Below are 25458 nucleotides of genomic sequence, written 5' to 3'. Positions count from 1 at the left end.
CCAGCTTTTCATCTGCACAAGATCCCGTCCAGTGCTAAATATAGCTTTATTTAACGTAATGGTACAGGGTGCTTTCTACTTTTAAATCTGGACTGGGCAGGGAGCGGGACATTTACATAACCAGGCAGCGTCAGCCCCGTAACAAATCTTCTGATCTCCTCAGCTGGACCAGGGAGTAAACCAAGGAACAGGGAGGCTTGGAGCCCTGCCCCTGTCCGGTGGCTAATTACACCCCAGGTGTCTTAACCTCAGGTCAGTGCACTGCTCGCACCCACCCCCACATCCAAGCAAAGGGCCCAGTGAGTCCTTTGTAGTGGGTGCCGAGCACCTGATTCCCTGCAGAGGCTCGTGGGTCCCCATGGAGAGCTCACCACCAGACGGGGGCAGTGGTCCCGCCGACTGGCTCACCACCCAGAGAGATCGTGTCCGGTTCTCATATACTTAACTTACTTGACTGAGTGACTGATTGACTGATTGATTGATTCATTGATTTGGGGCCACTTCCCCCAGCTGGCGGTTAATTCACTTCTGAAGTTTTCCGGAGCTTCCCCCAGACCACAGATCTTCCCAGGGAAACTGTGGCGCTCTCCCCGGACCAGCCGCCAGGGACCCCACACTCGGACTCAGCGGCACATACAGGTGCCTTCAGGGGCCAGGAAAGTACGTCAGCATGTCCGGTGGCGGGGGGAGGGCTACAGGCACGCCTTGAGGGCCAGGACTTCATCCACGTGCACTGCTTTATCCCCGCACCTAGAGCGGAGCCTCCACGCCATAGACCGTCCCCAATAAAATATGCAGAATGACTTATGTGGGGACTGCAGAGACCTGGGAAGTGCATGTCTCAAGGAAGGCATTCTCGTCATAAAGCAGGACTCTGGGCAAGATTTGGCTCCCAGCTTGCAGCCCCTGTGGCGGAATGGGCGACACTGGCTGGGGCGGAACAGGGATCCGTCCATGTTGCTTGGACGGGTTATCCAAGCTCGTCGCTTTGTGGGTCATGTTCAGTCGGAGTCAAGATGCAGATTACCCTTCTGTTTAAGCTCTCAAGCCCTTTCCATGAACAGCCCTGGCCCCTTAATGACCCTGCACTCGTCGGACTGTGTATGAATTTTCACACTTGCCCTCCTACACTTGCTAAACACGAACTTGCTTACTCGGAGAAGGGTGACATATTGTTGCCTTTTCTGAAAGGGGCGTAAGCAAACAGTGCAGGATGTTTGGTGCCAGAATCGTCTGGAGACCCGTTCATCTTCACAGGGTGCCACGTCCAGTCACAGCGCCCTGGACCGTGGTGGCGCAGCCCCTGCAAGCCCCTCGGGTGAAGCGGTGGCACTGGCCGCTCCCTTGGACACCGCCCTTCCATCCCCTTCTCGCGACACCCCACACCCAATCGTTTGCGTGTGTAGCAAATCCCTTGAAGCAAAAGAAGTTTGGCTCTTGGGTCAGGCAGCTGTTGCGGAGTGGACGGGCTAGATGGGGGGCCTTCTGATCACATGTGCCCTAACCCTACAAAGAGTTGACAGATAGGAGACCGTGTGCCTCTGCGTGGAAGCCCAGCACCAGTTTCTAGACTGTGGACTCAGCCACTGACTTGTCACTTAAACACTTTGACTCCCTGGTGAATTGGGAAGGGTATCAAAACATCCTCCGGGGCGCTTGGGGGGCTCAGTCAATTAAGCATTGGACTTCGGCTCAGGTCATGATCTCGCAGTTCCTGAGTTCAAGTCCTGCGTCGGGCTCTGTGCTGACAGCTCAGAGCCTGGAGCTGCTTCGGATTCTGTGTCTCCCTCTCTCTCTGCCCCTCTCCTGCTCACGCTCTGTCTCTGTCTCTCTCTCTCTTTTTCTGTCTCTCAAAAATAAACAAACATTTAAAAAATTTAAGAAAACATTGCTAGCAAAACAAAACCTCCAGTAGCATCTGCTTGGAGGAACACTTTTTGCAAAATCGAGCCGTAGCTGTCATTGATATTTTGGCCAGGAGACATGAGTCAGAAAGATACCTTAGAAGGTACCAAAGAGATTAAAGTTCCAGGTTTTCTTGAAACATTTTACTGGTTAATGGTAAATACACACACACACACACACACACACACACACACACACACGTGTGTCAGCAATATTTGACTTCCAATTTACAAACCCTTCGATGGGATAAATAAACTCAATTATAGGTAGAAGCCACTACTACCAAGAAACATTCATCTCCAGCTTATAATGATGTTCTACGTTCTGATGAACTCAAAGAGGCAGATAATTTTTTGTGGTTGAATTGCCTCTGCCCCTTCAATGCCCTTGGCCCAGACCCTGGACTGATCGTCACTTTCAGCCGTGAATGTCAAAGCTGGAAGGGAAGTGACTTGCGTCAGTGAGGCATATGTTCAGCCGCAAATAACAGAAAACCTGGCCAGCAGTGGCTGCAGGGGCAGTGGACTAATTTGCTCATGTAACAAGATGTTCAGGGGCAGGCGGTGGCTCACAGTGGGCTCCGCAGGTCCAGTGCTGTCCGGGCCGGGCTCTTTCGGTCTTTCTGCCCCACCCGACTCAGCATTTTGGTGTTCATCCTCAGCGCTGTCACAACGGCACACCGGTGATCCAGGCAGAAAGAAGTGGGGAAGAAGCGCAGCTAGATCTCTTCACCGGGTTACCCTCAGCAGGCTTTCCTGTCGGGCTCACGGGTCACCACTGTGTCCCATGCCTGCCCCGGGCTACCAGGGGGGTGGGAAGCAGAGGGTTCTTCTGTCCCGCCTCTGCGGTAGAGGAGAGCGAGGGAGAATGGGCTTCCGAACCCCTGCGGGGAGGCTCTTCCAACAGGCTCCTTGTGCAGATGACAAAACAGCTCCAGGGGCATGAAGCAATTCGGTCGAGAGCCCAACACTAAATGAAGGTAGAGCCAGATCTAGAGCCCAGGCCTCTTAACGCCCAGTCCAGAAAGCTCCCTCCCGGATGACACCATGGACGTAGTTTGACAGAGTCTGTGGCTGAAGTTCTGTTGAGGGCGTAGAATGCCGTCCAAACAACGAGGTAATGTGTCTGCAGCCGGCAGCGGGGGCCAGAGACACGGTAGCCTCCACGTGAGGTCTCCTTCCTTCCCGAAAAGTCAACTCCGTGTGAGTCACAGAAGCGAGGCCGTGTCACAGCAGGCCTCCTCCGGCGCCTCCCTTCTGGGTGGATTTCCTGAGCCTCGTGTTCCTTCGGCGCGCCGATGTTCACGTGTGGAAGGGTGGAGTCGGTCTCACGATGGGCACCGTGACAATGTGGAGTTCCCGTGTCGTTGTTAATGTGCTGTTCTTGTCTTCTGTCCCCTTCTGCTATCGGACCAAACAGAAGTATTCTGCTGTTTCTCTCTGCAACATCTCCACAGAAGTCCTGAAAGTCATCAATGCCACAGAGGAGCTGATAGCAGAGTCCGCAGGGCGCTGGGAGTTCCCGCCCGTCCCTCCCGACAGAGAGAAGGGGGCGTTTCCCCTGGGGACAGACCAAGTGAGACTGGATGAACACCTGACGTCCTTGGAGGAAAACGTAAGACAGCGCGGGTGCTCCCCGTCTCGGGAGACGGGCGAAGAAGAAACTGGTGACATTGTGACCCATCACAGACCGTGCAAGGACACACACACACACACCCCCCCCCACCGCCACCACCGTAGCGAATAGTGCTCAGGGAGGGTGTCAGGCCGGGCTCTCCGGAAGCAGACCCCGAGGGGAGGATGGCTTGCCTTGGGCGGTGCACCCCCTGGGGGGCTGGTCAGGGAGGGGGAGGGACTAGGGGAAGCTATGAAGTCAAGCGAAGCTGTGACCTTAGACAGAGAGGAGCTTTGACCCGTAGGGAGCCCTGGGGTATCAGCTGCATCTCAGAGAGGTGTCCTGAGCTGAGCCAAAGGAGCTGGCCTCTCGCACAGCCAGCAGGCACTTCAGTCTCTGGGCAAGCCGGCTAAGCGTCTAGAGTAGCCCAAGGCAGGCTTCGGTGTAGGGCTGAGCGGCGGGGACCCCAAGCACACTGGAGCGGGGGTGGGGCAGTGCAAAACTAGAAAGGGGCCCGGGGAGGATCCGGTGGAGCACGGCCGGTGCCGCTAGAGGGAAGGGGGGTGGTTGCCAACGGAACTTGGGTCACAAGTGGCCTGCCCTGCTTACGGGTCTGTGTGCTGGTAGTGGATTTTTCTAGCCTCGCTCAGGAGGAAAGGAAGGAGGGAGCAGATTCCTACATATAAATACCCACGCCCATTGCTGAGTGTTCTAATAAAGGTCTGATGAGGATTTGCCATTCAGAAAGGGGGTGACACAGAGAGATTTGGAACGTTAGCCACGGGGGCCACCGTCACCATCTCCTGCTGGCATCGTCATGCCCACAATGCCAAATGAAGTCGGGTGGTCCCTCCTTCCCAGACCCGGCCAGGACAAGCCCTGACTCTGGGCAGCTGTCAGGAACGCAGTTCTCAGAGATGGGGACCGGTTGGTAGAGGCAGTTGTTGCAAAAAGCTGAAACGACAACAAATCAGAATGACTCCAGGTTAAAAAAAAAAAATGCCAGTAGTTGCTTTACCTTGAAAGTTGAAGACTCTCTCCCTTTGAGTTCCCATAAAGCCTAAGCCGAGGTCTATCCATCTGCCACTTAGCCTCACTTGGCTGCCCTTCCCACCTGTTCATCTGTCCCCATTACATCGGCACCATCGACATTTCGGGTTCGATGATTCTTTGTTGGGGGGGGCGCCTGTGTGGTTCAGCATGCGCAGCACCCCGGGCCCCTACCCACGAGATGCCGGGAACAGCCCCCTCCTCACTGTGACGATCGAATGTCTCCAAACGTTGTCAGACGTTGGAGAGGAGCCGAATGGAGGCGCAGCCACCCCCCAGACCAGGCAGCAGATGTATAGCCCCTGCCGAACGGGGTCTTGCCCGTCACGAGCCCAGCCCTGCCCACAGCCGGACACAGAGGTGCTCAGAGAATGTGTTCACCTGATAGAAGATTCTGACGGATGAAGTCCTTTTTCTCAGGAAGAAATGTTTTACTTCTAAGGCGTAGGGTCTCTGTTCTTTAGATATGTCTGTAATAAGTTCTGTTATTTATCTATCTATATTATCTATCTATTAAGTGCCGATAGTCCTCAAATGGCCGTGATCCTAGGCACACAGAGGTGAAAAAGTTAAAGTCAAGACATGCTTCTCCAGGAAGCGGGTGGGTTTTTCAAAGTATCGGATTAAAGCAAAACATGCAACGGGTGAAATATTCAGATTTAAATGACAAGCGTGGGTCCCGTGGCACAGACTTAAAGCAACAGCCTGCTTTTTTTTTTCCCCTCCAAGGGGCATCGTGACAAATGCAGTGGCCTCGTGGGGGTTTTCATTCTGTAGCATCCTTTCATCACACACCATGTCTCCCTTCCTCGGGCTCCTTAACACCCCCAGTTAGAACACATGCACGTACCGGCTGACGCGAGAGGCCGGCAGCCCCAGCAGGCACCTGCAGTGCAGGCCGGCATTGCACCCACCTCGAGATGCCTCCCCTGTTCCCCAGGAGTCAGCTGCTCCTCCCTCCACCCCCCTCCCATCCAGCTCTTCAAACCACACCCAGAAGAAACTCCATCGCTGTTCCTTTGAATTCCGTGGGTTTGGAGTCAGAGAAGGGAGGGCTCTTTTCATTATCTCCTTAGAGACAGAGATCACAGAGCCCTGGGTGGGTTTGGCGCTGCGGTTTCCAGTATGGAATTCAGCCGAGCGGCAGAAGGGCAAGGCCGATTTCTGACACGGGCCTCTGGGTGCAGCTGATGTAACAAAACCGGGCTTTTGTCTGTCCGTGTGCTAAAGAACGGCTCCCTCACTTGTCTCTCTCGCTGCCCGGCTCCTTTGTGCCGAGGAATGGGGACTGTCAGAAATAGCACCGGAGACACGGCTTCTGGCCTTCTGAACGCTGGCTACCGAGGACCAGCCCGGGGACTCAGAGATGAAAGGGAACATTGGCTTGAGAATGTTTCACCTTTAAAAAGACGTGGGAAGGTTTCGGAGCTACCTAAGATAACAAAAGAATGCCCTTCCCCTGTTTTCACCAAGTGCCTTGTTGATCCACTTAATGGGAGTCGGGCTTGGGGATTTCAGAATTCCTCGAGTCTCACCTGCTGCCTGGCTTGGCTCTGTGAAATCAGCTCTTGTCTCCCCTGCAGGCAGGGGGAGCCTGGGGCCAATCGCAGCCTCCCCCGTGCACCACTGGGAGCTCAGTGCCTTGGATTGCACGCCCGAAGCTCTGGCTGTGAGGTGGAGGGTTTCACTGTCCCCGCAGGGACCTGGCTGGGAAAGCAAGTTTCAGGAAGTGTGGGTAAGGCTCAGGGCTGCTGTAGCACCCGGGGAGTAGCAGTCGGGGGCGGGGAGAGCGGTCACGGGGTCTGCACCCCTGAGGGTGTAGCCCATGGAGAGCTGGAGCCTAGAGGTCGCCCCCTGGAGGGAGCTGTCGCCAGGAAGCCCACACAGAGAGCGAGCAGGGCTACGGGAGACGAATGTCTTTCTCCTCCTGCCTTTGATCTCCTGCTGGTGTCTGCCGCTGGCCAAACCCGCCCCAGCCAGCAAGGCGCCCTGGTGATGGGGTCCACACAGGTGGACAGAGTGGGGCTGAGAGGGGTGGAAAATGGGTCTGCGAGTCAACACAAGGACTAGCATGACCGTTCTCAGACCTGTGGTGTGAGCAGTAGGGACCACAGAGGCCATCTTGTGATTGACGCAGGGTGATGAGTGGGAGGGACGAGTCAGCCGCCTCCCCACCCCCACCCCCCGCACCGCCACCATCTGAGGACCTCCCAGACAGCCTGGGGCGCCCAGTATTTCCCAGCACAAGGGGTGGTCGAAGGACAGTCGCAACTTCCCTCTGAGCACTGCCCTGTAACTCTGGCCACACCAAATCCATCGCGTAGGTCGTGGCCGGAGACACGGTGGCACTTCCCCTTGAGGGACCCCGCTCCGCCGCAGAATCCGGGACCAGGCGGAGGGTGCTGGTCCTCCTCCTCGAGGCTCTCGGGTAGCCCTAGGGCCCTGCAGCGGCTGTGGCCCTGGAGATGGTCCTGGCCACTCCGGTGCCCTCTGCCCTCCAGAGCAAGCAAAGAATTGCTGTCAGTTCCTGTGTAGCTTCAGTTCTCTAGAACGTGCTTCCTGGAAGGTAAGTCCAACAAGATGCTATAAGATCAAATCAGTTTGGTCAATCTAGGTGTCTTTCTAGGAAAATTGAGATACGGATTAGCACATTAAAGACTCTACAAAGTCCCACAGCATAGAAATATGTTTAATTCTCTTCATCCTAGAGGCTTTGACCACAAAGTCCTTCCATCATGAAACGCCTATTCTCGGTTTGAGAAACCACTTTGAGAAAGGCATTTTGAACCCGGAGCCAGTGCATGGGCATCGGTGGCTGGAGCTTGGAGAAGACATAGATTACACAAACATGGCGGCCATGGTTCTCGCCAAACATAGGCCTTTACTTGGCCAGTGATTTCAGGTTCATGGCTTGCAAATGGGTTTATTTGGGGAGGTTTCTTTAAGATTACAGTAACATTTCCATCGTCACAGGACGTTAACTTTTGTTATTTTAGCCCCGGCAACAGAGCAAAGGTCACGTTGCTCTATAAGCACAGGAACCCTAGGATCTCAGGTCAGAGTTGGAAATGTAAGACGTCGTAACGTAGCTTGGCAACCAAATTAAGTATCAGGGCCCCGTAGGGCAGGGTGGGTAAAGGCCTAGGGACTGGCATCGGCCGCCGAGCTCAGATCCTCGCTCCACCACTTCCTGCCGCGAGGCCTCCGGACACGGCGTTCCCCTCTCTGACACCGTGACTATAAGAGCACCCACCTCGGGGACCGCCACGAGCAGTAAGGGAGAAATGTCGCATGGAGCCCTTGGCTCCATAAATGTGTGCCGTCACCATCTCAGGCCCTTTCCGCACCATCGCCATCACCGGGGCAGTGAGTTCCTGCTCAGCCGGCGTTGGGGCCAAACCGCAGAACCTTCCCTTCCCCTCGAGCCAGGAAAGCAGGCGCTCAGGGAAGAACACAGAGTAAAAGGTGAACATTTTGGCCTTACTGAGCTCTTTTGTACTGGAGCTCGGAGGCTTCGAGCCCCTTCATAGTGCTTTGATTTGGCAGAGAAAACAAAAAGCATTATCGGGTGACCGTATTGAAGACAAAATAAGACTGAGACGGTACAGCTGTAGAGTGAGGTGATGTTGAGTTCTGTGTGTTTCTGGAAAAATCCAGGCTCTTGAGACCAAAGTCATGTCAAGTTATGTTTGGGGCACCTGGGGGGCTCAGTCGGTTAGGTATCCGACTTCGGCTCAGGCCATGATCTCACGGTTCGTGAGTTCGAGCCCCGCGTCGGGCTCTGTGCTGACAGCTCAGGGCCTGGAGCTGCTTCAGATTCTGTGTCTCCCTCTCTCTACGCCCCCTTCTTGTTCTGTCTCTCTCTATCTCTCAAAAATACATAAACATTAAGAACAAAAGTTATGTTTAACCCTATTGTCACACTCACTCAGATTATTGATCTCATTTAAATAATAATTCCAAATTTTGTTTCATTGTGTAACACTGTAAGTTTATATTTAAAATTATCTAGGGGCGCCTGGGTGGCTCGGTCAGTTGAGCGTCAGCCTCTCAGTTTCAGCTCAGGTTGTGATCTCACGGTTTCAGGGTCCAGGCTCTGCTCTGACAACGAGGAGCCTGCCTGGGATCCTCTATCCCTCTCTCTCCACTCCTCCCCTGCTCACGCTATCTCTGTCTCTCTCAAATAAATAAAAAAAAAATTTTAATTAATAATAATAAAATAAAGTTATCTTATTAAGGGGCACCTGGGCAGCTTAGTCGCTTAAGGATCCAACTTCGGCTCAGGTCATGAACTCAAGCCCCACATCAGGCTCTCTGCTGTCAGTGCAGAACTAGCTTAAGATCCTCTGTCTCCCTCTCTCTCTGCCCCTCCCCTGCACTCATTCTCTCTCTCTCAAAAAAATTTTTTTAATTAAATAAAAATTTAAAAAATAAAAGTATCTTATCAAAATCCATTTACCTTGTATCCTCTCTCCCACTTTCTTTCTCCCCTCAATTTTCTTCCCCTCTGAAGAGAAACTTTTAACTTCACAACTTTAAAAAAAAATTTTTTAATGTCTTATTTATTTCTGAGAGAGAGAGAGAGACAGTGTGAGCAGGGAAGGGTCAGAGAGAGAGGGATATAGAGAATCAGAAGCAGGCTCCAGGCTCTGAGCTGTCAGCACAGGGCCCGACGCGGGGCTCGAACCCACGAACCGTGAGATCATGACCTGAGCCGAAGTCAGACTCTCAACTGATTGAGCCACCCAGGCGCCCCAACTTCACAACTTTTAAGAGACACATTTTTAAGGTTTTCTCCACTCAAATAGCTTTGAAACACTCACTCAAATTTTTCATTTGAGAAATTTCCTTCAGGCGACAAACAATAAAGAAGGTGTATCTTGTCTTTAAGACAAAGAGTAAATATATTAAACTGTGAGGAGATTTTAGAAACAGAAGTTCTCTGATGCTCACATGTGACCAAGAAATGTAACTCTAAGGGCACACTGAAATACAGCGACTGTCGGCAGACATTCGATTCACGACCCCCTATATGACAGACGAATCGCTTACCACGACGGACTTCCGCTACCGTAGTTACCCCCAGAAGCTCCGCAGGCCAAGCCCATCGTGCCTGGGGAGGAACACATGCTCATTCAGCAAACCTGCACCCGCCTTTGCTGCACTCTGAAATGTTGTGTAAAATTGCCAGGGTTTTTCATTATTAAAAAACATGTTTAATGTTTATTTAGTTTCAAGATAGAGACAGAGAGCGAGCAGGAGAGAGGCAGAGAGAGGGAGAGCTCCAGGCTCCGAGCTGTCAGTGCAGAGCCCGATGCGGGGCTTGAACTCACAAACCGTGAGATCATGACCTGAGCTGAAGTCAGACGCTTAGCCGTTTGAGCCCCACCAGGCGCCCCTAAAATTGCCAGTTTTGATGGAGATGAGGAATCAGGCCAAGGAGTTGACAGGCTAGGAGCCTCTCGGTGTTCTTTCCCCAACTCACCGACCCTCCGTGTAGCCCAGCGCCAAACACGTGCATGACCCGTGTGCACAAGCTCTTGGTTCATCCCCACTCTGGTTTATTTTTAACTCAAATTAGAAGAGCTTGTGTGACCGCCATGTCTTTTCATTCAAATCAACTTTAAATTGCTGCAATTGCACATTTAGAGCTTTGTGGACTTTGATGACATTTCAGAAACCCCTCGTTAAGCAATTAGCTTCTTTAGATCAATCTCTTCCCGGGTCATTGGTTGTTTCATCCACGCTATTCTTTAGGCAGAAGAGAATTTGTTTCACTCCTCCTTGCTGGCATCCGTGGTCTGAATGAGTCCAAGGATTCTACCTTCTGTTTGCCCACTTTTATTGCAATCGCTCTATTAGCTCCTGAGTCAGCATTTTTTCCCTTTGACTTTTCCTCAACTCCCTTTCTTTGTCTGATTTTCTCTTTAATTTTCAAGAGCTCTCAACAAACTGTTTTCCTTGGCAGATGAATATATTTGACAGGTTTCTTTTAACACTGCACCTTTTTCTAAGAAATAAACTATTTTCCTGAATTTCAGGTCCCTTTTCATCCCCTTAGCCTGCTGTAGGTAATCAGAGGTAATTCATTCAAAATATTTTCAGTTGTTCATTGTTTTTCATTAATTTCATCTCTTTTATGTTTTCTGAATTTTTCTCAGTTACCAAATGCCAAGCAAAAATTAAAAATTTTTTAAATTTTTATTAAATTCAAGTTAGTTAACATACACAGCGTAATAATGGCTTCGGGAATAGAATTTAGTGATTCATCCCCTACATAGGACACCCAGTGCTCCTCCCAACAGGTGCCCTCCTTACTGCCCGCGCCCGTTTAGCCCATCCCTCACCCAACACGCCTCCAGCAACCCTCGGTTTGTTCTCCGGGCTTGTTCTCCGGGCTTAAGAGTCTCTTATGATTTGCCTCCTTCTCTGTTTTCATCTTATTTTTCCTCAACCAAAATTTCTACTGGAAAAATCACATCATGAGTTGTTCTTTGCTTCTTCATCTTGGCATTACGGCTGGAATCACTGGACAGATTTGCAGTCTGTGTAGCTGATGCCGTGTACTTTGGACTATTTTAAAAATCATTTTTTCAGAACTTAAAAGTTGCTTTTTCTTGCCGGGAAGGTGAGGTGGGGGTTGCAGTTGACAGTGAGCGGGTAGGCAGACCCCACGCTACCGTTTACGTTTAGGAAGGAAGGTTTATAAATGGGGGCGTTCCCTGTCCCCCCCACCCCCGGGGCTGAGCCTGGGCGCCCTGAAGGGGCGCTGGTCCCAGGGCCGGGGCTCAGGGCTGCCCCCCCCCCCCCGCAGGTGTACCTGGCGGCGGGCACCGTGTACGGACTCGAAGGCCAGCTGAGCGAGCTGGAGGGAGCCGCCCGCCGCATCCACAGCGGCACCGACGACACCGCGCTGGCCGAGCTGGAGGACCAGGTGGCCACGGCCGCAGCGCAGGTTCACCACGCGGAGCTCCAGGTAAGAGCCGCCTCCCGCCCCCATGCAGGGCGGGGGGAGGGGGGGCGCCCCGTCGCGCGGCCCCCGCCCCAGCTCCCTGGCGCGCCTGGGCCCTCCAGGGGTTCCCCCAGCCCTCCTTCCGAACACTACAGCCTTGATAACGTACCGGAGCTCTCTGTAAACCCATGTCACCTTCCTCTTGCACAAATTCTCGGACCCATCCGTAGGCCTCCTTGCTGTACGGCCCCGTTCCTTCCCAGCCCACCCTCCCCTGACCTGTGCTCACTGCTGATGACTTACTGAGGCCCGTTTCCCCCTCTCTGCACGAAAGGCCCCATGAGCAGTCCAGCTGCACACAGTGACTTCAGTGTCTGACATGCCTGACACGGGTTTGGGACTTTGAATAAAACTGGGGTGAATAGCTGAATGAAACTGAAAATACAAGCTTCTGCACAGCCAAGGAAACAACCCAGAAAATTAATAGGCAACCAACAGAATGGGAAAAGATAGTTGCAAATGACATATCAGATAAAGGGTTAATATCCAGAATCTATAAGGAACTCACCAAACTTCACCCCCGAAAAGCAAACAACCCAGTGAAGAAATGGGCAGAAGACATGAACAGACACTTCTCCATAGAGGACATCCAGATGGCCAACAGACACATGAAACGATGCTCAGCATCCCTCCTCATCAGGGAAATACAAATCAAAACCACACTGAGATACCACCTCACGCCAGTCAGAGTGGCTAAAATGAGCAAATCAGAGAACTCTAGATGCTGGCGAGGATGTGAAGAAACGGGCACCCTCCTACACTGTGGGTGGGAATGTAAACTGGTACAGCCCCTCTGGAAAACAGTGTGGAGGTTCCTCAGGAAACTAACAATAGAACTCCCCTATGACCCAGCAATAGCACTGCTAGGAATTTACCCCAGGGATACAGAAATGCTGAGGCATAGGAGCACATGGACCCCAATGTTCATAGCAGCACTCTCCACAATAGCTAAAACATGGAAAGAGCCTAAGTGTCCATCAACAGATGAATGGATCAAGATGTGGTTTATCTATACCATGGAATACTACATGGCAATGAGAAACAATGAAATCTGGCCTGTGTAGCAACATGGATGGACCTTGAGGGTGTTATGCTGAGTGAAATAAGTCAGGCAGAGAAGGACAAATATCATATGTTTGCACGTATAGGAGGATTAGGAGGAACTTGACGGAGGAACAAGGGGGAGAAGAAGGGCAGAAATGGTGGGGGAAAGGGAGAGAGGCAAACCATGAGAGACTCTTGAATGCTGACAAAAACTGAGGACTGATGGATGTGGGGGGGGAGGGGGGATGGGCATGGAGGAGGGCACTTGTGGGGATGAGCACTGAGTGTTATGTGGAAACTAATTTGACAATAAACTATTTGTAAAAAAAAAAAATAGGACATACTCAAGAAAAAATATGACAATGTATTAGGCCAAATTTTATTAAAGATATTCTTAGAGAATGAAAAATAAAATAAAATAGTTATGGATAAAAAAAAAAAAAGAAACTGAAAATACAGATTTCTTTATGAGAGGAAGGAAGAGAAAGGAAGGAAGGAGGGAGGGAGGGAAGGAAGAAATAAAGAAAGAAAGAGAAGGAAGGAAGAAAAGAAGAAAAGAAAGAAAGAAAGAAGGAAAGAAAGAAAGAGAAAGAAAGAAGGAAAGAAGGAAGGAAGGAAGGAAGGAAGGAAGAAAGGAAGGAAGGAGGAAGGAAGGGAGATTTCTCAAACCCGTATTTAGCGTGATTTTGATATGGCCGATTCAGAACTGAAATGATACTGTCTGTAACTTTGTGAAGACACGTGTTTGCAGTGCGCATGGACATTGCCATGGCCTCTGACTCTGGATCAGAACTGACTATGGTTTAAGTTGCTGATCCTCAAAGTGGGGTCCGTGAGACTTGCTGATCTCTGCACTGTAAGCTCAGTATAAACCCCTGGCTCACGGATATACACCTTGCGTCTTTAAACTGCATCCTCGGAGAACTGGGGTCAATAGAAACCACCTATGGATAGAGAGGACAGTCTTGACTGGTAATTATTTTTTAAACAGGTATTTTGGTTTTAGAGAGTCAAAAATTACAACCACCACTGACAGCACGAAGCACTCTTGAGAATGTGACCTCGCCCATTTTGCACACTGTGGGTGCGTTAACACTGTGTGCTGGGTGTGGCCTCATTAGACATGGCTCCATCCACTATTCGTTATCAGCAAAAACAGCTTAAGAGTGTCTCTCCCCATATACAAATCATTTTCCCTAAGTGCCACCCAATGTTTAATCAATTTACTGTCAAAGCTGTAGAAAGTGGAATCAAATCATTTGTTTTCTGGGAGTACACCCTGCAGCAAATAACTTCTTGAATGGTTTAGCCGGAAGTAATATTATTTTTGGGTGTTTGGGAGGGTTATGTTGGGTAATTCATCATTCCCGCTTCTAGATTTCTCCCGTCTTAAATTGTTGGAGCCATGCTTTATGGCAGAAAATCCTGGAGCCCAAAATAGCATTTTCTCTGTGTTTCAATGTGCCTGGTTTTTATACATTTTTGAACATTAGAGTAACGTGTTCAATAATGCCTAGTGTTCAGCGAGCCTTACTTTGTGCCCGAGGTTCTACTTAACACTTGACCTCATTATCGTAATAAATCCTTCCAGCAACCCCGTGAGGTGGCTCCTTTTATGTTCCCCTTTTATTTCTAGGGAGACTGAGGATCAGAAAGGTTACATCACTTGCCCAAGGTCAAGTAACTAGCAGGTGATGGAGCAGGGTTTGTAGCTGTCCTCCTGAGCTCGCCACGTTCTCCGCCAGCCCGCGCTGTGTGGCTTCCTGAGAAACATGTCGGACCTGGCTTCAGACACATAGTCCCTCCCTTGCCTAAGTGTCCTTCATGTGCAAAGGAGGGCGTCCACACCGCCTTCCGTTTTAGGGGCCTTCTCTCAACCTGGGAACCTTCAGAAGCATGGAGACTGTCCCGTACCGCGGGCCACTGTCAGAGAAAGGACAGATTTGTCCTGAGCAGCTCAAGAGAGTGCAGGGATGGGGAGGTAGGGAGTCCTCAGGGCAGAGTGCCACGTACGCTGGCTGCATGGCCGACTTTCAGGTTCCGGGCCTGACGCCCCAGTCATACTCAGGCTGTGTCAGGAGATCAGTGAGAGGGCAGTGGTCCCTGCCTCCCCCTCCCCCGCCAGCCGGCTCCGGCCTCCTCCTGTGTCCCCGTGGCAGGCATTGGCAGGTCCTCTGGGGCCGTGTGGCAAGAGCGTGAGCGTTGGCCTTAATCCAGAGCTCTGCCCCAGACCAGCTCTGAACCCTGTGACCCACGGTCTCCCCGTTTGTGAAACCGTGGCACCCGTGACACAGGCTTATGAATGAGCTCATGAGCAAAGCGGGAATGAGTTCACATATTTAAAGCGCTTAGCATGATGGCAGGCACATATCAATGCTCTTTTCCCGGAGATGGACTGTGTCTTCCTCAATCCTGGGGACCTGCGTGGATCAGGGTTCTTTCCGGGCACTGAATGGGCTCCTGTGCTCGGTATCTGCCTTACGACTCTGTTGGGAAAAAATCCGAACTCTCTCTGATCTTCTGATGTTATAGTCGAGGAAACTGATGCCCAGAGAGAAGAGGGAGTTTCTCAAGGCACTTGTCCTGAAAGAAATGGACTTGAACCAGGGGCTGTTCACCTCCTCAGAGCTGGTGCTGTGTGGTTTTGGCTCTTGGAGTCATGGAAGATGGAAGAAGGACCTGTGAATCACACCTGACAGTCCACGTCAAGTGTTGCCTGCTATGGAAGCCTCCCCTGACCACCTTTCACACCCCTCCGCCACCATGCTGAGCCAGGAGGCCCCCCGGCCAGGGTTCCCATCATGCTCTGGGCTTCCATTTATCCCTAGAAATACTCTGACGGGGGTGTTGATATACCCTGGAGCTACCAAGCTAGACATTTAAATTTACAAAGAAAAGCCTATGTTGTGTTTTCTTACTACAGCACTAGACAGAGAAGGGCCTGGTAGAAGTTGAATGAATGAGGGGCACCTGGCTGGCTTAGTACAGCACACGATTCTTGATCTCAGGGTTGTGAATTCGAGCCCTACGTTGTGTTAAGATTTTCTGTTTTTAAATCTTAAAAACAAAGAAGAAGTTGAATGCACGAACATACATCAAAGCAGCTTTCATCTTTATAGATTCCCAACACTTATAACACTCTCCCCTCCTGTGCTTTTCCCCTACCAATGCTGTCTTTCTGTTGCATTCAGATTTCTGATATCGAGAGCCGGATTTCAGCCCTGACCATCGCGGGATTAAACATAGCCCCATGTGTGCGCCTCACAAGAAAACGAGATCAGAAGCAAAGGAACCAGGTGCGTTTGTCCCTCCCTCCCTCTGCTGGAATATTGCATGACCCGGAAAATTAGAAGATAAGAAATCGTTGGCTTTGTGAAGTGTTATTGACCACTGCATTCTGTCTATAGGTACAAACCATAGACACATCGAGGCAGCAAAGGAGGAAACTGCCTGCCCCGCCAGTGAAAGGTGTGCTTGAAGTCAAACCTGCAAAGCTACCAAAGAATTAAGCCTGACTTACTTATTTTGAGTGACTCCGTGATCTGAGTCTGAGAACCAGACCTAATGGGGGGCTCCTACCCAGAAGTCCTCTTGTGGAGAATCTGAATCCCCCCGCAAGAAGCGGATCCACACACAAGGATGTGATTTGAGACGTGATTCCTACGTGGTAGGAAAAGAGAGAAATGATTCAGGGAAGCAAATTAAGTCAGTACAGTATAATTTCTTTTTTTAATGTGTATTTATTAATTTAGAAAGAGAGTGTGTGTATGTGCAAGCGGGGAGGGGCAGAGAGAGAGGAAGAGAGAGAATCCCAAGCAGGCTCCGCACTATCAGCACAGAGCCCAACGCAGGGCTCGAACTTATGCGCTGAGATCATGACCGGAGCTGAAATCGGGAGTCAGACTGAGCCACCCAGGTGCCCCAGTACAGTGCAATTTAGTTCATAGCTTACTTTCTGGGCAACTGAGGCTAAGACCTGCTGGGGACTTCTGGGAGACAGTATTGACTGCACCTCAGAGTTCCCTGCCCAAAGAACAGAAGATGAGGATGTCAGCGGTCAGCTCTTATCCCCTGAAGTTTCCGGTGGGGGTGGGGAGGCATTAACTCCCTAGCACTTCTGCCCCGCCCCATGCATAGACAAGAGAATGACGGGGCTTATGGCCACATGCTGTCGGAATGTGGGGAATGTCAGAATGTGTGGTGACATCAGGGAAGTGTGGGCGGGACACCGAAGGCCCAACCCAGAAGGGACTCCAGCAATGCTGGTGATGTCATCCTCATCCACTGGGCATTTTCAACAATTCCCCTGGGTTCAGGAGCCACATAAGACGATGCCAAAGTAGAAATTTCGATCTACAACGTAGAAGAGTAGACAGAAGATAGATGTTTGAGTCTTGGTTCCACTGATCTTTCTTCAGCAAACATTTACTGAATGCCTACTTTATATTCCATCAGATCCTATACAGTTACCATTTATGACAGATCCATGGTCCCTTATTTGAAACCCCTGGATAAATATATGTTTCAGGACGTGTTGGACACTAGAAAGCTAAGGTGGTACATGTACTGCATACTTCAGAACAGCCCTCTCCCTCTAGTGTCTGGGGAAGCATCTGATAAACACATTAAGATCCTTTCACCAAAGCACAAGAATGTTCACTCCGGGTGGGATGGACCAGCATTTTAAATGGCCACGTGTCAGTTTCAGTCCGGGTTTGCCTTCAGACAGTTTTGGCCCCAAAGTTACAAAGATTTTCAGTCTTTACATCATTGTAGAGTCCAGAATTGCAAATAAGAATTTATGAACTATGTTAGATTATCTCCAAGCTACCTTTTCCTGGAAAGCCACTAACGATTCTTGAGTTTTTTTGGTGCCTATCATAAAAATAAACACAAAATTTAAAGGTTCCACAGTCAGACCTGTGGACTCCAATGAGATGCCGAGTCAAGAACAAAAATCTGGGTGATGGGCACACATGGTCTTTCTTCCTCAACACTTGTCCCCGCTTCTGGGTACCACTCACTTCCATTTGTTTCCTTTTAGCTGAAACCACTGAGGCATCTTCGGCAACCACCACTAAAACATTTAACCGCAACTTCCTTCTCCAAGGCTCCTTGACAAACAGGACGAATGAAAGGAAAAACACCACCAAGGATTTGATGGTAAGTCAGCTCTGTCTCGGTGCCCATCGCTTCCGCGCCGATGGTGCCTCCTATCTGCACCTCCCCCATCGGAGCCCCAGGAAGCATCCTCCGTGCAGGATCTCATGGTCCGTTGGTTGGGGAGACAGGCGGGGGGCAGGGGTGCAGTGAGAAGTGACGAGCACCATGCCCGGTATTGCTGACTTCTTTGATATATGGATACGTCCCCTCAACGGTATATCCAGCGCCTTACGTAGGGTTTGCTGTGAGAGAAATAAAAATACGTACATAGGAATGTAAGGTCTGGTTGAGGTGTCAGGGTTTTTATCCCGTGTTTGATCCATATTCACTCTTCCTTAAATTTCTTATGAGCCATTAATTACTTGTTGTGCTCCTGAAAAAAAAGTCAGCAGCTGCCCCTAAATGCAAAGGAAGGGACAGGAGATAATTTGCACAGAACTCTGGCAAATGGACTGTTTGTCTGGACACCAGCATGCCCCGGATTTTGGTCAAGGCGTGGTGCCGCTTATATGGGAAGTATTAATCCAGCTGACCTCCCTCAGTGGCACCAATATGCTGAGGGTGGACGAGGTCTGAGCGACAAGACTAAAGCAAGGGCAAGATTATGCCTCACCTATCCCTCCCTGCCCCTTTCTCCCCCTCACTGCCCCGTGCTCTGAGGTGCAGGAGCACGGGGTAATGGCGTCACGGGGGGCGTGCCCTTTGGGGTTACAGATCGCTGCATCTCTTAGGCACCCGTGGCAAGGGGACTGCACACCAGCTTTTCTTCACTGCTCAGCCATTACCCCTCACCTTTTAGAGTCCAGTTACATCACTCCTGGCCGTCAGATCGTTATTTCAAAGAGTAAAAATGATGCATTACACACCCAAAATGGCAGACAACTAGGGTCAGGGAAGGACTCTGTTATAGATGAGACAGTTACAAATAAATTACCTTTCGTAGAGACAGAACACTGATCAGTGGTTGCCGAGGGCTGTGGGAGGGGCCGTCGGAAGAAACCACTTGGTGGATAGGAGGTTTTACTTTAGAGGGACAGGGTGTTTTGAAACTAGAGAGAGGTGGTGGCTGTGAAGGTACTGAATGCCACTGAACTGTTCACTTTGAACTGGTTAGTGTTGGGACACCTGGGTGGCTCGGTGGGTTGAGAGTCTAACTCTTAGCGGTGGCTCAGGTCATGATCTCAGGGTAGTAAGATCAGGCTCCACGCTGAGAGTGGAGACTGCTTAAGATTCTCTCCCTCCCTCTCTCTCTCTCTCCCCCTCTCTCTCCCTTCCTCTCTCCCCTCTCCCCTGCTCATGCTCTTTCTCTCTCAACATAAAATAAAACAAAATAAAACAAAATAAAATGGTTAATATTACATCACATAAATTTCACCTCAAATTATTTTGAAAAATAAGTTACCTTTAGATAATACAGCGAGGTTAAAAATGAAAGAATGGACAATATTTACTAAACAAATGCAAACAAAGAAGAAAGAACAATATCACTTTCAAGCAAAGTAGAATTCAAGAGAAAAACATTTGGAGAAAACAAAGAAGGATGTTTCACTTTTGACTTAAAAAAATTGGGGCGCCTGCGTGGCTCAGTCAGTTACGCATTCGTCTCTTGGTTTCAGCTCAGGTCATGATCTTGCGGTTCGAGAATTCGAGCCCCGCGTCGGGCTCTGTGCTGACAGCTCGGAGCCTGGATCCTCTTTCAGATTCTGTGTCTCCCTCTCTCTGCCCCTCCCCTGTTCATGCTCTGTCTCTGTTTCTCAAAAAATGAATAAACATTTTTTAAAATTAAAAAAACAAGGAAGAAAGGATCTCCAACAGTGCTGCCAGATGGAGCGCTCCAAAATGATGGGTATGTCCTGTGTCGCAGTGCACAGTATGGCAGCCACAAGCCATGTGTGCTGTTGAGCACTTGAAATGTGGCTTCTGCCTTGAAGGAACTGAGTTTTTAAATTTTATTCATTTGAATTAATCTAAATGCAAAGAGCCACATATAGCTAGACTACCATAAGTAACAGAGCAAACCTAGAAAATTAGAACAAAACTTAAAATACACAGAAACTCTACTTGGAAGTTAGAAAACATGTACACCCACATATACAACCATACACACACTCACACACACACACTCACTCTCTCTCTCTCACACACACACACACACACACACACACATCTCCAAGCAACTTCTGAACTAAAGAGCAAAGCAAATCCACAGAGCACTTAGCAAATGAAAACATTACATGTATCAAAACAAATGAAAGACATATAAAACTACACTGAGTCAGACTCATAGTATCAAAAATTTTCTTTGTTATTAAAGAAGGAAAAGACAAAGCAAGTGAACTAGACGTTGCATTCCAAACATCAGAAATAAAGCAGAAACCAATTAATGCAAACCAGAAGACTATAGGAATGATCATAAATTCAAGAGCTTATTCTTTGGAAAAATATAAAGCAGAAAATGTGTTGTAAGCCAAATCAAGGAAAAAAATAAATAAAATAAAAATAAGAGATTCTAACAGACGATGTAAATTTTTAATTTAAATAACACAATGTGAGGTAAATATATAATAATAAATGTTAAAGGCTTAATTCTAATAAAATAAGAATTAAATCAGAACATTAGTAAGAACTGACTTAAAACTTGGGAGAACTTAGGGGAGCCTGGGTGGCTCAGTCGGTTAAGCATGCAGCTCTTGATCTCAGCTCAGGTCTGATCTCAGGGTCTTGAGTTCGAGTCCCACATTGGGCTCCATGCTGGGTGTGAAGTCTACTTTAAAAAAAAAAAAAAAGGAGACATTTTTCGTTGCCTTTTCTTACTTTGGCCAAGCGGCTGGTGACCGTGCGCTCATTGTCTTCCACAGGAGCCCACTCGGGAGTCTGCTGTGATGTATTAGCGCACGGACTCCACTGCCAGTGACCCACTGCCTCCGGCCGTACACGCCAGTGCCTTGACCCAACAGCCATCCAGTACCGTATGGATTTCCACCCGAGGGGAGGGCCCAGGGAGGCCGCGGTGCACCATGGCTCGGGGCTGTCCCGATGCCTCACCCAGAAAGCGGCCCCAGACTTGAGCACCGCGGTGTTGCCCACTCTCTGCCTTAGGCTCCCAGGGGAACCCAAGACAGAACACCGAGATGCTGGTTTCCAACAGCAGAGCTCTCTGCTCAAAAGATGCATCTTTTCCGTGTTTGCTTTGCCACTGTGTGTTGTCTTTAAGATCTCTCTCTCTCTCTTTTTTTTTTTTTTATCCCTTTGATTCAACGAAAAGTCCATGTCAATCGTTATTTGTCCAAAGGAAAACTATTGGGGGCTGGGGGGGGGGGCGGTGGGGTGGAAAGAAGGGAGATGAGTATTATCATTTAATTCATCATCAGTCCTTACTAATCTCTCAAAACCATGTTTGCCCCACAGATGCTGGGGACAATGTGCAAGTGCCCCCGTAGTGAATGTCCAGACTGTCCCATTTGGGGAGCACGCACCCAGCAAGGATGCAAGTCTCCCTTCAGCCACCTCCTTCCTGGAAAGCTCCTAGCTACCCCCCTACCCCCCCCACACACACACACCAACCACATGACCACAAACAGTGGCCCAGTCATTCCCATCGCAATCACGCACCACAGAATGGAAAGTTCTCACCCACCCATGCCATGCCCAAGTCTTTCTGAAACAAGGTTTCATTGAGAATTTAGGGTTTGTCCTTGGACTCACTGACAGTTCCCCCACTGTGAAGGGAGAGGAGCTTGGGAAAGCTCACCATTGGCTAACTTTGGGGCACCGTCCTGAATCCACGTGATGCAGTTTAGCGATGACTGTGTCTAAACGGGTTCTAACCACCTGAGAAAATGTGCTCCAAAATTTACTTCCAAGAAGGTAATTCAGCTAAACTAGTAGAATGGTTAAAGAATCGCCCTGGAAAACTTACAGGCGTGAAAAAGGCAAAGGGCAAACTGTGAATGTAACAGACACGTGCTCCACGCTAGTGGTCTCAAAGGCGTGACTGCGTAGACTATGTTATAAAGGCCGATGGAATGGAATTCCGCCCAATGAGTTGAGCATTTACAGCCTTTTTTTTAACTTTCCCCGATACATTCTGAATCTTAGGAAGAAAGCAAACGATGGGGGGTAAGGAGGTAGTTTGACTGAAATGTTCTAAGTGACTGCTTTGAGGGAGGCAATTCCTTCTCATCTTAATCCAAAGAGCAACCCTCTTCAGTTGATAACCCCACTTTTCAGATTTGGAAACTGAGGGGGCCAGAGAGATTAGTTTGCCAAAGTCACACCTCTAAGCTAAGTGTAACTGGAATGCTTCACAAAAGTCTCACCCTGTGTTGCTTTCAACTTCTACATTCTTTTGCAGCTACACACATTCCCAGACCTGATTTGCTACTGAAATGTGTGTTACGATCCCTTCCTGATGCCGACTTGCCTATCTTTGGGTGATACCCTTTGCTGATGCCGTGTATGTGTTTTCCAACAGAAATGACTCCTTTGAAACAGAGTGAATCTTGGCTTTTTGTTCTGTTGGTGTGACTCAAAGCAGACAAATACAAATTTTAAAAAACAACAACAACAACAAAAAGATCTGAGTTCCAAATAGAATGTTTCCTTTAAGAGGCATGAAAAGCAACTATTGGTGTGTTACAGTGTTAAAATATTCAGTTTTCTTTGACAAAAATGTGTACTGTGTAAGCCTTGCAAAAAAACAAAAAACAAAAAAAACAAAAAAAAAAGAAGAAGCCTGCTCTATGGCATTTGAAATTTTATAAAGGTTTCCGTGTGCCAAATAAGTGCAAAGATTTAATTTACTATTAAAAACCATAAGCATATGTTATAGTTTCAGAAGAATTATTTTGTCATCAAGTGATTTTGATCTTCAGTGTCAATATTTATATTTAGATTAATTTTTATAAATGAAAATATTTTAATGGTTTAAGAAAATGAGGACAATATGACCATATCTTTGATGACTTCTGAAAGTTATGCTTGCCTTCATGTTATATGCACATCGCCAAGAATTACTGTCAAGAGAAATGGTAAAGCAGTAAAAGTCACTTATGAAAATAATGTGTGCGGGGATGTGGTTTTTTGGGGGTGGGGGAGACTGGGAGTGGAGAGGAGTTAGGGAAGAAGTCAATGGCTAGTCATCGGAGGGGCCGAGTCAAGGCTACTGTTGCCCTGCACCCCACATCCCTTCCAGTTACACCACTTGTTTTCCCGTTGCTTGTTGTCCTGAGAACAGAATTTCCCAGTGGAAGCCTGGCAGGTCTCAAATCAGGGGACAGGAGGGGGTAGTGTGATTTAATCCCTCAGGAGACCTTTCTGATTGTCGTAACTTGGTGGGGGGGGTACCACTGGCATACAGTGGAGCGTGGCCAGGGACGGTGATAAATGTAACCACCCGCAACCAAGAATCATCCATCGCAAAATGTCCATAGTGCTGAGATCCCTTAGAGCCCGGAGGTAAGCCTGGACACCATCCGGGAGGCCCCGCCCATCTCTGCGGGGACTATGTAGCCAAGCAGGGAGCAGGGCCGTGACTCTCCCAGAGTCTTTCACGGATCAGTGGCAACTGATCTGAGGCTGGCCTCCCCAGACACTGGCCTCCCCAGACACTGGCCTCCCCAGACACTGGCCCTGCCACCCCCGAAGAAGAGTACGAACCGTCCTCTGACCTGAAATGAAGGAGTGAATAGTAATACTAGTAGAAGCCACGAGCCTTCTCTACCTGGTGGCCTAACCCGGCAGTAGTCAAACTTGAGTGGCATCAGAATCACCTGTTAAGACACAGATTGATAGGCTTCACCCAGTCATCCCTAGTGCTCAGTCTACTGGCACGATAGTGTTGGCTAAGCATTAGTAACAAACGAGCTAACATTTAGGTCAACAGAGCATTTCAGATGAGAGAGAGCAACATCGTTGGCCCACCTGAAATTCTCTTCAGGCAGCATTTCCTGACCAGAACTCCTGATTTCTCCATCCTTCCTCCCCATGGCCTCACCCCCACAGGATAGGATAGCAAATCATGGAAGACAGTCAAGAGAGTCCAGTCACACTCACATGATGGAAACAGTCCACTTCTCTAACTCTTGGAAGCCCCCAAAGTCTATGTTGAGTAACCAATCTGTGTCATCAATATAAGTGTTCAAGAGAATCCATTCGAGCCAACAGTTTGAACGTCAAGAGCGATGGGCAGCTATACTCACAGACAATGTACACCTCTTCTCGCTTCTGGGGTAAATAGGAACAGTGTAACAAAAATATTTTCCCCTAATAAATAAGTGCTTGCTTTGCCATGACCAAAAAAAAAAAAAAAAGTGACCCAAAATTCAAAGCACTTGAAGACCACCAGAAAAAAACTAGGCTCCACTCCTAGACTTTCCACTTACTAGCTCTGTGGCCTATGCCCTTACATGTGAAGTGGGTTCTAGTGGCATTAGGTTAAGTGATGTAGCATAGGGGCAACCTCAGTAGAATCGTGGAGTACTGTAGCTACTCATTGCTTGTACCCTCCTGCTTCTCTTAGGGTAGGAAAATCATCAAATACAGCACCATGACTTGTGTAAAATGCTGTGCCTCACTTTTCCTACTGATAGTAGAAAGACCCTTATTCCATAAATATGCCTTCCCTTTACACCCTAACTCTGGGAGGAGAGCACCACCCTTGACATTGGGCTTGACCATATGACTTGCCTTATGGTTGGCAGAACATACTTCTCTTAGTCCATTTGGGCTCCGTGATGAAATACCAGAGACCCAGCAGTTAATAAACAACAGAAATAGATTTCTCACATTCTGGAGGCCGGAAGTCCAAGACCAGGGCGCCAGCATGGCCGGGTGCTGCGGGAAGCTGTTTCAGACTGATGCCTTCTTGCTGTGTCGTCAAGTGGTGGAACCAGGCAGCGGGGGTGGGGGGGTGGGGAAGCTTTCTGGAGCCTCTTTTAAAAGTATACCAATCCGCACTGTGAAGGCGGACCCCCTCATGACCTAGTCACCTCCCCAAAGCCCCACCTCCTTATGCCATCAGCTTAGAGGGTAGGTTTCAACGTATGAATTTGAGGGGGGCACACTCAGATCATAGCATTCTCCAACCCTTGGTTTGGACTTGGCCACATGACTTGCTTTGGCTAATAAGACATTGCAGGAGAGCTATATAAGGGGCTTGAAATATGTTTATGGAGGTGGGTTTGCCCACTTACCTTTTGCCACCCACTATGAGAACATGCCACAGGCCCAAGGCACGCGGCCAGACCCACCCAACCTCCAGCGTGCAGCCCAGCGTGGCTGAGCCCAGCCGAGATCAGCAGAGCCACCCACCAACCTTTAGACAAATGAGCAAGAATAGACCATCACTCTTTCAAACCACTGAATCTGGCAGTAGTTTCCTACACCGGAATGGCTATTGGATACACGACCTGAAAGATCGGTTTTATCACCTTAGATTAATCCTTCTGTTGGGGAAACAATGAAGATGAGTGGCCATCAAAGGTAAAATCACGTGCCAGTATTGAGCTCTTTGTTTTTGACATTTCACAGTTTATATATGTCATGTGCCCTAAGACATAGCATCTCCCTCTTGCTTTCACGCTCACATGTGTGTGTGCGCGTGCGTGCGTGTGTGTGTGTTGATCTTTCACAAAGGGTCCTCTTTTACTGAGATTTTTGATAAAACATGG

At 49.2% G+C, this 25458-nt stretch overlaps 1 protein-coding gene across 1 annotated transcript in view; it reads left to right on the top strand.

Annotated features, from left to right (window-relative positions):
* Positions 1-22849, top strand: part of LOC120235079 (myosin VIIA and Rab interacting protein) — a 327535-nt gene extending 304686 nt beyond the window's left edge. Inside the window, exons 12-17 of the mRNA XM_039237197.1 lie at positions 3325-3519; positions 11384-11545; positions 15817-15921; positions 16033-16093; positions 17670-17788; positions 20647-22849. Of these exons, the coding sequence (XP_039093128.1) occupies positions 3325-3519; positions 11384-11545; positions 15817-15921; positions 16033-16093; positions 17670-17788; positions 20647-20679 (675 nt within the window). The 3' untranslated portion in view covers positions 20680-22849. The remainder of the gene's footprint in view (positions 1-3324; positions 3520-11383; positions 11546-15816; positions 15922-16032; positions 16094-17669; positions 17789-20646) is intronic.
* The last annotated feature ends 2609 nt before the right edge of the window (positions 22850-25458 follow it).

The sequence above is a fragment of the Hyaena hyaena genome, unplaced genomic scaffold (assembly GCF_003009895.1).
Source record: "Hyaena hyaena isolate Hyena2069 unplaced genomic scaffold, ASM300989v1 scaffold_121, whole genome shotgun sequence".
NCBI classification, from domain to species: domain Eukaryota; kingdom Metazoa; phylum Chordata; class Mammalia; order Carnivora; family Hyaenidae; genus Hyaena; species Hyaena hyaena.
This window is presented reverse-complemented; position numbering and strand designations above follow the sequence as displayed.